Genomic DNA, 13,708 nt, shown 5'->3' with positions numbered 1-13,708 from the left:
CGCGATTGAGGATTGAACGTTTACAATTGTGGTTCTGATGCTTTCTATTTTCTCAGTGAAGAACTTCATGAAATCATTACTACTGAACTGTAACGGGATATTTTGTTCAGGTGACATCTGTTTATTTGTTAGTCTAGCCACGGTGTTAAATAAAAACCTAGGATTGTTTTGGTTGTTTTCTATTAGTTTGCGGAGATGCTCAGCCCTGGCCGCTTTTAGGGCCTTTTTATAACGTACATACTGTCTTTCCATTCGATTCAAAAGACCTCTAAATTAGTTTGTTTCCGTTTACGCTCTAAATTACTGGTTTCTCTCTTTAGAACATGCGTAGTATTGTTGTACCATGGTGCTTTACTTTTCTCTCTGACCTTTTTTAATCTAATGGGTGCAACAATATCCAATTTTCCAGAGAGAATGGTGCTCATAGTGCTAGTTAATTCCTCTAGTTCATCTGTTTGTTTGGGTTCACTGAGCAGCTGAGACAGATCAGATAAGCAATTTGAAAAATTATCTATGGTGGATGGAAGGATTGTTCTGCCTGATCGATAACGTGACGCAGCATGATATATTACAGGAGTACGTAATATGCAAGTTACTATGTAATGGTCAGTGACATCATCACTTTGTGGAATGATATCTATATCGGTTGGATCGGTTCCATGTGATATAATTAAATCGAGTGTATGATTAAAACGATGAGTTGGTCCGGTAACGTTTTGCTTGACCCCAAAGGAGTTCAATAAATCTGTAAACGCAGCCCCTAACGCATAATTTGGATTATCTATGTGTATGTTAAAATCTCCAACAATTAATGCTTTATCGACATTGACTAATAGGTCTGAGAGAAAATCTGCAAACTCTTTTAGGAAATCAGCGTAAGGCCCAGGCGGTCTCAGATGTAAGAAAAACATCCCTATTATCTCTAGCCTTGGCTACCGTATGTAGCCAAGGCTAGAGATAATAGGGATGTTTTTCTTACATCTGAGAGCGTAACATTTAGTACAAGTACTTCAAATGAAATAAACTTATAACCTGTTTTCTGAGTAACATTGAGAATATCTCTATAGATTGTTGCAACACCGCCGCCACGACCAATCAGACGGGGCTCATGTTTATAGGAGTATCCTGATGGAGTAGACTCATTTAGACCGAAATAATCATTTGGTTTAAGCCAGGTTTCAGTAAGGCAAAGTACATCGAAGCTATTATCTGAGACTATTTCATTTACAATAACTGCCTTAGGTGTGAGTGATCTAATGTTTAGAAGACCTAGCTTTAGAAATTGTTTTTGTTTACTAATAGCAACATTTTCTGTTTTAATAACAATTAGATTTATCCTAGATCCTGCAGTAGATTTATTATTTGATCTCACTAAACGAGGAATAGACACAGTTTCTATGCAATGTTCTACACTAGTATTTATATTAGTTAAATCGGTGCAGCAGAGACTATGATTTGGACTTTTGGTTACTAGTCAAAAGGTATTTAACATTTTGGAGATGTTATCCGACAGAAGATCCGCTCTGAATCTGCTTGGGTGTAAGCCATCAGCACGGAAAAGCCTAGGACGCTCCCAAAACAGATTCCAATTATTTACAAAGAGCAGTTTCTGCTCATTGCACCATGACATTAACCATTCATTTAGCGCGAATAATCTACTAAACTTTTCATGTCCTAGTCGGTACGTGGGAAGCGGTCCTGTCACAATGATCGTTGTTTCAGGCGATGTGCTGCGTACCGTATCGATCAGATTCCTGAAGTCTTTCTTCAGAACCTCCGTCTGGCGCAGCCTGATGTCGTTCACTCCCGCGTGCAGGACCACAGTTCCGACGCGCTCGTCACCGTTCAGAATCTCGGGAACGCGAGCAGCGATTTCAGAAACACAAGCACCAGGAAAGCAGTGACTGTGCACCTTACTTTTACCTAACGTAGCGTGTACGACGTGCCGAACGATGGAATCGCCGATGATCACAGCATCGCGTTCTGTTTCGCGAAGAGGGGAGAAGCGGTTTTGGGTGGATATCTCGAAAACCGGGAGGGGTCGGAGAGAGTCTTGGTCTAGACCTGACTCGCGTCTTCCGCTGCGGAACCATCCAGGCTTCGTGGTGGCGTGTTGGAGCCGGAGTGAACGAGACCCATGGCTGATCGCGACCTCGGCACTCGGGACCGATGCTGAGAAACGCACGGAGTAGACGAGGTCGGAGTCAGCGGGTTAGTAACGTTAATCACTGATTTGTGTGCATCGGCGCGTGATGTTTCAAGAGCTAAACGCCGGTCTCTCAGCTCGGCGCTGTGTGCATCGGCGCGTGATGTTTCAAGAGCTAAACGCCGGTCTCTCAGCTCGGCTTGTCTCACTAAAAGGTTGTGGATCTGTTTCTCAACAGCTTCCAGTTCAGACTGCAGTGCGTGCAGCTCAAATGTGTCCTCACCTGCACCAAAAGGTAGACTACTTACATCTGATATATTCGCCATTTTAACAGATTGACAGTAAGTTAGCAACGACGCTACCAGTGATGCTATCAATATTAATACTAATTTATGACTGAAGTCTTGGATATAATCCGTCTTTTTAGTGGTACGGGTGTAGAGTAGACGCACGATAGGTGAAAAAATGTTTGTTTGTAAGTGAGTGTGGAGAAGACGCATTCAGCCGTGATCCACAGGAGTAACCTATAAGAGTATCCGATGTTGGATCACTAATAGGCTTGAGACGCGTCTGCTCAACAGTCCGCGTTGTAACTATGAGGTGAGGAAAAGTAGAAAATGTTCGTTGTAAGTGAGTTTAAAGAGAAAAATCAAGAATTATAAATCAAATCGATGGAGCTCCAAAGACAACAACGCGTTCAGACGCGACGCATGCGCATTCGTTAAAGCAGAGGTTTTTAAAGCAAATATTCTGAGGGCCATGAAAATTTTGTGAAAATTATCAAAAATGCTGGTGGTGGCTGGCAACAAAAAAAAAAAAAAAAAAAAAAAAAAAACACTGGCAGGAAAAGAGTTAAATGGCTCTGCAAATATGATGAAACCCTTTAACTATATACAGTGTTTACACAGTTGCTATAGTTAAATATGAATGAATCAGTAAATGATTGCTTCTCACCGCTGTGGTATTTTGCCAGTTGGAGGGCGGGGATATTAAAAAGCACATCCCCCATCATCTCTCTATAAATGTCTCTGATTTGAATGGGGTCGTTTGTGTCGCCCAGGTACTCATTTGCCACCAGGTCAATTATCCATCGATCCCTGGGCTAAAGGGAATTGAGTTCAAAGCACAGAATTCAAAGAAAAAAAAGTGAAGAGAGATTTGAACTATTAACTGAGAGGTTAAAATTACATAATGTAAATGTGCATCTTACGTCAGGAAAATTCAGGGTCAAGGCTTTTGTGGCTTGCTCTTTATCCATCCCATCAATCCATCCAAGACCTAAAAAATACTAAGGCGAAATAACATTCAACTTTAAGCATAAAAAAATAAAACCTAAAATATGAATATATTATAAATGCATCTGAGATCTTTGTGTGTGTGTTGATTTCATACAGTTGATACCTTTTATTTTCAACAAGCGTAATAGGGGAACTTTAGGGTTAAAAAAGGCATTTATCAACATTTATTCATTTATTCCAACTGATGTAACCTGAACTATCCCTGTCTAAAACTACTTAAGAATTTCAGCCTTTTAATAACACTTTTTGTTTCATTTTTGATATAAAAAAAAAAAAGAAAAAAGAAAAAAGAAAAAAGAAATATAGCTGCAAGCAGCAATTATCGGGGCCAAGCAGAATAAGATGACAAGACATGGCTGAAAGTGTCAGACCAACTGCAAGAATGAGCAATTAAAGACATTTAAAGAGGATTTTAGGCGAAATGGCTGAAAAATCATATAAACAGTAATTAAAAATATGATTTAATGGATTATCACTTTCAACCAATAGGTGGCGCAGTTACAAAACTGATGTGATGTGGTCAGAGTTAAGTGACAATGACACATACAAAGTTTGGTGTCAATATGTCAAGGCATTGCAGAGATAAAGCCTGAATAGTGCTTTTGGCATCATGCCTCAACTTTGCTGCTGCGCTATACGGAAACGGTTTCGTTTATCGACACGAAATCCATAACATTTAGTCGGCACAGTCTGGAGATGATCTGGTTCAATTTTCGTGAAAATTGGAGCAACAGTCTAGGAGGAGTTCGAAAAAGTAGGTTTTGAATAAAAATCAAGATGGCGGACAGGAAGTTTGGCCAAATAAGGAAAACTTGGTATCTATGTACTATTGTATCTATCTATGACGGGTACCGGCAGGCCAAGCAAACTGCAGCCCGGGTGGTTGTGGAGGCAAAAACTCGGGCCTGGGAGGAGTTCGGTGAGGCCATGGAGAAGGACTATCGGCTGGCCTCGAAGAGATTCTGGCAAACCGTCCAACGCCTCAGGAGAGGGAAGCAGTGCCCTACCAACGCTGTTTACAGTGGAGGTGGGGAGCTGTTGACCTCAACTAGGGATGTTGTTGGATGGTGGAAGGGTAATACTACGAGGATCTCCTCAATCCCGCCGTCACGTCTTCCATTGAGGAAGCAGAGGCTGAGGGCTCAGAGGTGGACTCGTCCATCACCCGGGCTGCGGGCAAGGCACCGGGGGTGGATGAGATCCGAACTGAGTACCTCAAGTCTCTGGATGTTGTGGGGCTGTCTTGGCTGACACGCCTCTGCAGGGTCGGGGACAGCGCCTCTGGGATGGCAGACCGGGGTGGTGGTCCCTCTTTTTAAGAAGGGGGACCGGAGGGTGTGTTACATCCCCGCAACTACAGGGGGATCACACTTCTCAGCCTCCCTGGGAAAGTCTATGCCAGGGTACTGGAGAGGAGAATACGGCCGATAGTAGAACCTCGGATTCAGGAGGAACAGTTTGGTTTTCGTCCAGGCCGTGGAACACTGGACCAGCTCTATACCCTCTACAGGGTGCTGGAGGGTTCATGGGAGTTTGCCCAACCAGTCCACATGTGCTTTGTGGATTTGGAGAAGGCATTCGACTGTGTCCCTCGCGGCGGCCTGTGGAGGGTGCTCCGGGAGTATGGGGTCCGTGGTCCTTTGCTAAGGGCTGTCCGGTCCCTGGACGACCGAAGCAGGAGCTTGGTTCGCATTGCCGGCAGTAAGTCAGACTTCTTCCCGGTGCATGTTGGACTCCGGCAGGGCTGCCCTTTGTCGCCGGTTCTGTTCATAATTTTTATGGACAGAATTTCTAGGCGCAACCTTGGGCCGGAGGGTGTCAGTTTTGGTGACAACACGATTTCGTCTCTGCTCTTGATGTTGTTGTCGTGTTGGCCTCATCAAACCAGGACCTTCAGCATGCACTGGGACGGTTTGCAGCAGAGTGTGAAGCGGCTGGGATGAGAATCAGCACCTCCAAATCCGAGGCCATGGTCCTCAGTCAGAAAAGGGTGGCTTGCCCACTTCAGGTTGGTGGAGAGTTCCTGCCTCAAGTGGAGGAGTTTAAGTATCTTGGGGTTTTGTTCACGAGTGAGGGAAGGATGGAACGGGAGATTGACAGACGGATCGGTGCAACTTCTGCAGTAATGCGGTCGATGTACCAGTCTGTTGTGGTGACGAAAGAGCTGAGCCTCAAGGTGAAGCTCTCGATTTACCGGTCAATCTACGTTCCTACTCTCACCTATGGTCATGAGCTTTGGGTCATGACCGAAAGGACAAGATCCCGGATACAGGCGGCCGAAATGAGCTTTCTCCGCAGGGTGGCTGGGCGATCCCTTAGAGATAGGGTGAGAAGCTCGGTCACTCGGGAGGAGCTCAGAGTAGAGCCGCTGCTCCTCCACATCGAGAGGAGTCAGCTGAGGTGGCTCGGGCATCTGTTCCAGATGCCTCCTGGACGCCTTCCCGGGAAGACTATGTCTCCCGGCTGGCCTGGGAACGCCTTGGTGTCCCCCCCCCCCCCGGAAGAGCTGGAGGGAGTGTCTAGGGAGAGGGAAGTCTGGGCATCTCTGCTTAGACTGCTGCCCCCACGACCCGGCCCCGGGATAAGCGGAAGAAGATGGATGGATGGATGGTATCTATGTTCTTGGCGTGACCCAAGGAATCTATTAAGACCAGTGGCATTTCAATGGGCCGATTTATCCAAAAGTTATTAGCTTTTTTGGAAATTTTGTTATAACTTTTGACCACTAGGTGGCGCTGTCTCGAAATAATTTGGGTACCTTCAGGGGATATTTTCGCATTTGGGCATTGACATGTAGCTATTGACCTATGTTTCCAAACTTCTGACGGTGGTTTCGTCTCGATCGGACTAGCGGTTTCGAAGATATCAGCAAATGTTTTTAAGCGCATTAACCACTAGGTGGCGCTGTTTCGAAACTTCTCACACTCCTTCAGGGCATCGTGCTGATGACCCATACCAAGTTTCGTAACAATCTGTTCATGCCTTCTTAAAATACAGCATTTTAGCACAAAAATCAAAATGGCTGACAGCCAAAATGGCCGATATAGTAAAATTGGATATCAGTCGACTCGGCATGTTGCCCTGAATCTAACGAGACCAATTTTATGATTTTTTGACAAACTGTTCAGGAGTTATAAGCAAAAATAGCAATTTTTCATATCTGCGTACCAGTAGATGGCGCTGCGCCGAAACGCAGCATGTAGCCTCATGTCATGCTTGTGATGACATGTACCAAGTTTGGTCTGAATACGATAAACCGTTGCGGAGATACAGCCTTACGACTGTTTTTGCAAGAGCTACGTAAAATTTGTTCGAGCGTTTATCGAAAAAGGTTTGACGAATCAATTTGAATTCCATAAGTTTTGTCACCACTGCCTGAAGATGATCTGGTTCAATTTTCTTGCAAATCGGACAAACCGTCTAGGACGAGTTCGAAAAAGTAGCTTTTTCGGGAAAATTCAAAACGGCAGCCATATTTTTATGACGGAAAATGACATCATAGGGTGCAATCGAATCGACATGAGCTCAGGAATCAGAGGAATTTTGTTGATTGGCCTTACGGTTCAAAAGTTATTAGCGTAAATATGATTGAAATTTTGGACAGGTGGTGGCGCTAGAGGGAATGAGTTAGACACACCAAAATTGGTGTACTTAATGTTGGGACTGTCCTCTATCAGAATGTCAAACCGTTACAACTTTCCCGCAAACGCTTCTATGGGCTGCCATAGACTCCCATGGCGGAAGAATAATAATAAGAAGAACGGGAACAGATACAATAGGTGCCTCCGCACCTTCGGTGCTTAGCCCCTAAAAAGAGTCAAATTGAAGTAAATCAAACCAAGTGAAAGATGCACCTGCATACAAAAAATAATACCACTATCCTGTGGATACTAATGCATTTTCTGTTGATTTCTTTATTGAAATAATAGCTGTTTGGAGTGTGATATTGAATATAATAATAAATGTAATATTTACTCACTGTGGGCAGTAAATAGCCAAACTCATCATTAGTAATACCAGTGATGAGAGGAACTTTACTGAACTCTTGTTTCCGAATGATCTCCTCTACAGGCTTGGGAAGTAAATTAGAATCCACAGCGACAGTGAAGTGCATCATCTCGAACTATGAACACATTTTCAGTTTATAGTTTGAGTATATATTTCAGTTTATCATAATTGCTTGTCAGTACATTTGGCAATACACTTCAAACCATATGTCAAAGTCAATAGAATTATGAAATTGGATATAAAGATGTATTTAAACTAAAGCACTCTTTAGTTCAACAAACTGCATTAAATATAAATTTAAACTAATACTTTTTTTTAAATCTAAATGGTAAATAACATGCAATTAAGTGTCTGAAAACAAATGAATTGTCATAAATGACAAACTTTTTCACAAGTGATCTTTTTGCTTCACACCGAATGATTTCAAAAACATTTTTCTTAAAGGGATAGTTCACCCAAAAATGAAAATTAGCCCATGATTTACTCACCCTCAAGTCATCCTAGGTGTATAAATAAATAAGTAAAAGTAAAATAATCGGTTTGTTGATAGACACACTCTTGTTAATGCTAATGGTGAGGAATTACAGTTGCAACATCTCAATGTGCCTCAAACTGAGTAGCGTATCACTGAGAAACGTCCTGCTCGAGCCGTCTTTGCGATGGAGGTTTGGGTTTAATAACTAGTTCTTCCAGTGTTTCATCATCGGACTCGAGCTCGGATTGATATGGTAAAATTGACGTCATTGTTTGTTACTGTCTTTAGTTTATGGTGTACAATCCCTGAGCTGACGTTCAGTTATTGCAATGGGCGTTTTTGTTTTCGAAACTCTATGCGGTAGACCAATCACAACAGACTGAGCTGTCTGGCCAATCAGAGCAGAGTAGCTCGCGAAAAGAGGGATTTAGAGAGACTGGTTCATCTGACGAGTCGTTTGAGAATCGTTGAAAAATGTGGTGATGTGCAAATGTATATTATGAGAAAATTAAACTCTTTTTTTACCTTTGATGCATGTAAACCTGTTGTAGGAGACTCCAAAACAACATTAGGAAACTTTAAAATAGCATAATAGGGGCACTTTAATATAACTCTGATTATATTAGTCTGAAAGAAGAATGTCATATACACCTAGGATGGCTTGAGGGTGAGTAAATCATGGGGTAATTTTCATTTATGGGTGAACTATCCCTTTAATGGCTTATTTTTATGAAAAAAATCTCACACCTTTTTGGAACATTCCAGAACTTCCTCCTCAGACCAGCCCATGATGCAGTCAACGATCTTTGATGAACTGCTACTGTCACAGTTGCATGATTTAGCTGCATTCTACAATGATCATCAACATGAGGACGTAAGAAGACTTTTAAAAAACAAAATGGTGAAAATATAAAAAGTTTATGAAAGGAAATTATACCTGGGCTATCAGCAAAGGATTTGCCATCACTAAACCATGGAAAAAGGCAGTCCCGCTTTCTGCAATGGCTCGATGAAACAGACCAGAAGCCAATGGTGAAAGAATCTTAAAGACATAATGACACAGAAAGTGACTCCATCATTCAATACAATTCAATTTTGCAATCATTACAGCTGAATAATTGTTTCTACAGTTACTAAATAAAGATGCACACCAGCGTGGATACACTGATTCCTCCAGCAGACTCTCCAAAGATGGTCACTGATCCAGGATCTCCACCGAAACTGTGGATGTTCTCCTGAACCCATTGAAGAGCAGCCACCTGGTCCAGAAGACCATAGTTTCCTGGCGCATGTTCATCTCCTGTGCTGCAAAAAGAAAAGGAAACTTTTATCTGAATATGTGATTAAATACAGAAAAATGTATTCACATAATAGGGCTTAAATCATGTGTACTAGTGTTGCACCAAAATTAGTTTTTTTAATGAAACACTGAAGCCAAAATTAAATAATGATGAAATTTCTCAATCATTTTTGCCCTTCAGAACTTTTTTGCTAATTAAATTTGTCACTGTTTCGTGGAGAAATTGTCAATGATTTTGGCCAAATCTTTTCAGTTTCAGAAATTTCGGAGCATCACTAATACGTACATTGCACAAAAACATAAATAAATTTGAATGCCAAGTTACAAGCATTAATTGCAATAATTTAATGCCATTAAACATTTTTATTATTATTTATTTGATTTTAATTACTAATACCTATAACTTTTGTTACTTTACAAAAAAATAAAAAATAGAAAAAATAGTCTTTTTTGTAGTCAAAACCTAATTATTTACAAAAAATAAATAAATACATTACGGCTATTGAAATTAAAAAATCATTAAAAGAATCTATTTGACAATGAAAATTTAATCCAGATTTGATTAATTTATCAATACAGACTAAATTTTTACCTACTTGTAGTAAAAATCCATTAAATCAAGATTCTTCTACTGTGGGTTTTTAATCCAGTTATATTTGCATCTTATTTTTACAGTTTTTTAAAGGAACACGTCGACTTTTTGGGACTTTAGCTTAATCACCGTATCCCGCAGAGTTAGATAAGTCCATACATACCCTTTTCATCTCCGTGCGTGCCATAACTGTCTGACGCACCCACCGCTAGCCTAGCTTAGCACAAAGACTGGAGATAAATGCCAACATTTTCCTATTTACATGTTGTGATTTGTATAGTCACAGCATATACAAATAACAAGGTCACATGAGACACAGCCATCTTCTAACTGTATACAACTATATTCTCAGAAGGCGAAGCACTGCTACTTGGGCGGAGTGATTTACTCCAACTCTGAGCGAACTCTCTGCTTCTCACCACGGGCTTCTCAGGTGCTGCAAGCAAATCACTCCGCCCAAGTAGCAGTGCTTCGCCTTCTGAGAATATAGTTGTATACGGTTAGAAGATGGCTGTGTCTCATGTGACCTTGTTATTTGTACACGCGCTGTGACTACACAAATCACAACATGTAAATAGGAAAATGTTTGCGTTATTTTGTCACTTATTGGGAGCAGTATGCTAGCTGAAGCTGTTTACCTCCAGTCTTTGTGCTAAGCTAGGCTAGCGGTGGGTGCGCCAGACAGAGTTACGGCTTGCTCGGAGATGAAAAGGGTATGTATGGACTTATCTAACTCTGGGGGATACGGTGAATAAGCTAAAGACCCAAAAAGTTGGCGTGTTTCTTTAAAAAATTAATACAGAATATTTTTTTTTTATTATTTATTGTAATAATTATAAAGCGTCTGATATAATAACAATGTAACATGAAGTGATTTTTATGCATTACTTTTATGCATAGAGGTTTTATGCTTGAACTGCCATAATTTAAAAAAAAACTTTTCATTAAAATATTATGAATTGTACCAAAGACCAATTTTCAGATTTCATTATGATGATTTCATAATCACACTTGAATCAAATTGCTGTCAGAGCAAATATTCACACCTCATTATAATAATAAATTAAAATTGATGATCTTTACGCTTTCATTAAGCATTTCATATGATCCAGGTAATCTGCAGCAGTTAAATCATTTATGGCACCAACCTTAAGAATCCCAGCAGTCCCAATCTGTACTGAATCAGCACCACGACCACATCCTGATACGCTGACAGAACAGAGCCATCGTACACTGAAGCTGAACCAAGAGAAAGTCCTCCACCATGAATCCAAACCATGACCTAGAAAACACGTGGAAACATTCTCAACCCAATTTCTATGAGGACGTTCAATCCCAAAAAGCTGTTGTTGAACTTACTGGCAACTTGGCGTGTTCTTCACCAGGTTTGACTGGAGTGTAGATGTTGAGATACAAGCAGTCCTCTGAGACCTCAGGAATCTCCACATCCATAGAGAGAAACTCCAGCTCAAGAAGGACACTCGCTTGCCTGTCCTGAATGCACCTAAAGAATCCACGGTACATTAGATACTGGAAATGTCTAAACACATTTGAATTTAAATACTGTTTTGTAGCATCTCACATTGGTGGCTGTTTGGTTGCATCTCTCACTCCTTGCCATTTCTCTGCAGGCTGGGGCCGAGCCAGTCTCAGAGACCCCACTGGAGGCCTGGCAAATGGTACACCAAGATAGCTATTGATGACAGTTTCCTTGCCCTTCACAGTCAGGAAGGAACCTCTTAAAGATCCTAATTTTGTTTCCACTAGAGGTCCTGTCAAGAAACCCAATAATAATATAAAATAAAGATTTAATTTAGTTTGCATAAGGCAAAAAAGATCCAATTTGACTTGCATTTAGCAAATAAATGATGGTTTTATGACAAAAAAAATTTACATTCTGAAATTAATAACTTGCCTTCATTCCACTCTTTTATAATCTGTGGAAGTTTTTGAGTCATGAAAGTAAAGTGTTGTCCCTTAATGTTTTTGCCAGGTTTCTGTTCCAGTCCAATGCCGAGATACTCAGCCTCAGCTCCATATTCAGGCCACTTTGTAAGGCCCGGACCATTCGGAGACCTGACGTCAATGACAAACACAAAAATACAGACATTCTAATGCAAAACTGTCACTTGCTATATTGTTATAGAACTAATGTTAATTATTTTAGTTTCTCTGACTTAGACCATAGAAAATATGCAATGCAAAATAATCCTTGCAAAAAATAATAATAATTGTTGTAAAACATTGACTTGAGAAATTGATAAAAGTGCAAAGTAAAAAAATAAAATAAAACATTTTATTAAATAATTTGTATAAAAATATTTGCTCTTTTATAAGTCAGTGGTTTTACCACAATATAAAAACACAAATGAAAAACACTTAAGATGGTCATTATGTTGTAATGGTGCATTTCTACTGTACATACTCCTTTATTTGTAAATGTCCATGAAGAACTCATTTATTAAATTAAGTGACATTAAAATCAATAGTAACATTTAGTGACATTTTGTCCCTTAAAGGTGCAGTAAGCGATTTTTGAAAAACGCTGTTGAAAGAGAATTGGATCGAGCAGCACAACAAACTTGTAGCCAATCAGCAGGAGGGGGCGTGTCCACTCATGATGGGGAGAAGAGTAAGCTGAGCAAGAGGGAGATTGAAAAAAAGAGAGACATTACAAAAGAGAAAGGTTCAGAGGAATATCACTGGAAAAAGAAGGAGATATCATCAGGCAAGAGCTTTAGGACCCACGTAAAAATTCGAAAAGCTTTCCAGCACCGGAGAGACATAAGCGGGAAGGCCTGAAAATGTTGAGGTTGTTTCTGCTCTATATATACGCGAGTAACATTGGTTTTGAGTGTCATTGTTCGTCTGGAGCTGGTGTGCTGCCAGCGTCTAACAACCAACTCTTGCTTGTATATACTCTTGTGTACTGAATGTTCACTTTTTTGTGCTTCCTTATTGTTCGTTCGTCATCGCGAAGCATTATTTTGCTTCGCTTCTGCTATGATAAAAGAGACACTCTTGCATTGTGTGTTCGTGCAGTTTATGGGCGGAGCAATGAAGGGAGGGGTGTGATTGTTTGGGTTGATTTCAAATATCAACAGTGTATAACAACGATTTAGAAAAATAGCATACTAGACCTTGAACCTAGAAGGGAGTGTTTATCACTGATGTGATCACTTACCCAGTGCGGGCAAAGTTTCCCCAATAAGCCATGGCAGTTTTACAAAGTTCATTTTCTTCTTCTGTGTGTTTTTCTGAATTATGAAGAAGAAAGAATATTTAAGAGACTTAGTAGCCAATATCTCATCACTTTGACAGCATAGTTCCGGTTTAAATCTTTGCAACAAAAAAACAATGAGACTGCAGTTAGAACTTGAATACTAACAACCCTATTTTATATAAATTAGGCTGTACCTTTCATATGTATATGTCCATTTCCAAAGCAGTAACCAAAAACAAAAAAAACTTCATCTCCATGGTCACTTCCAACAAAACTGGGTCTTTTGTTTTGAAGTATACTGGGAGGATGTTGGAATTCATACATGTACACTGGTGCACCAGCATCTATTAAGGGAAAATGACTGAAAATAAACTGGCATAATTGGTGCACAGTGGCACAGTGATGCATAAATAGAGTAAACTCTCACCTCTGTGGTAATTCGCTACTTTGCGAGCTGGGATGTTGAAAAAAAAGTCACCCATCATCTCTCGAAAGCCATCTCGGATTTTGATCCTGTCCGTGGATGGCCCCAGATACTCATTTAAAACAAACTCAGCAATCGCCTGATTCTGAAGCTAAAGGAAGTGATATTTAAATTAATAGAGTATTTTTCATTTTCCATTGAACATTTTAAGCAACACAGCATAATTTATCCACAGACAATAT

The 13,708-nt window shown here is 40.5% G+C and overlaps 1 protein-coding gene across 1 annotated transcript in view; it reads right to left on the bottom strand.

The window, feature by feature from the left end:
* The window catches only part of LOC307151640 (uncharacterized protein), a 124,663-nt gene that overhangs the window by 5,788 nt on the left and 105,167 nt on the right, over positions 1-13,708 (bottom strand). The window contains exons 72-84 of the mRNA XM_079859754.1: positions 13,470-13,617; positions 13,237-13,386; positions 13,004-13,076; positions 11,735-11,895; positions 11,402-11,591; positions 11,179-11,323; positions 10,968-11,101; positions 9,079-9,232; positions 8,865-8,969; positions 8,675-8,776; positions 7,424-7,567; positions 3,357-3,434; positions 3,101-3,248 (exon numbers count right to left, since the gene is read on the bottom strand). Of these exons, the coding sequence (XP_079715880.1) occupies positions 3,101-3,248; positions 3,357-3,434; positions 7,424-7,567; positions 8,675-8,776; positions 8,865-8,969; positions 9,079-9,232; positions 10,968-11,101; positions 11,179-11,323; positions 11,402-11,591; positions 11,735-11,895; positions 13,004-13,076; positions 13,237-13,386; positions 13,470-13,617 (1,732 nt within the window). The remainder of the gene's footprint in view (positions 1-3,100; positions 3,249-3,356; positions 3,435-7,423; positions 7,568-8,674; positions 8,777-8,864; positions 8,970-9,078; positions 9,233-10,967; positions 11,102-11,178; positions 11,324-11,401; positions 11,592-11,734; positions 11,896-13,003; positions 13,077-13,236; positions 13,387-13,469; positions 13,618-13,708) is intronic.

This window comes from Squalius cephalus (genome assembly GCF_949319135.1).
Source record: "Squalius cephalus genome assembly, chromosome: 23".
Classification (NCBI taxonomy): domain Eukaryota; kingdom Metazoa; phylum Chordata; class Actinopteri; order Cypriniformes; family Leuciscidae; genus Squalius; species Squalius cephalus.
Note: the sequence above shows the minus strand (reverse complement) of the source record. Positions and strands in the feature narration are given on the sequence as shown.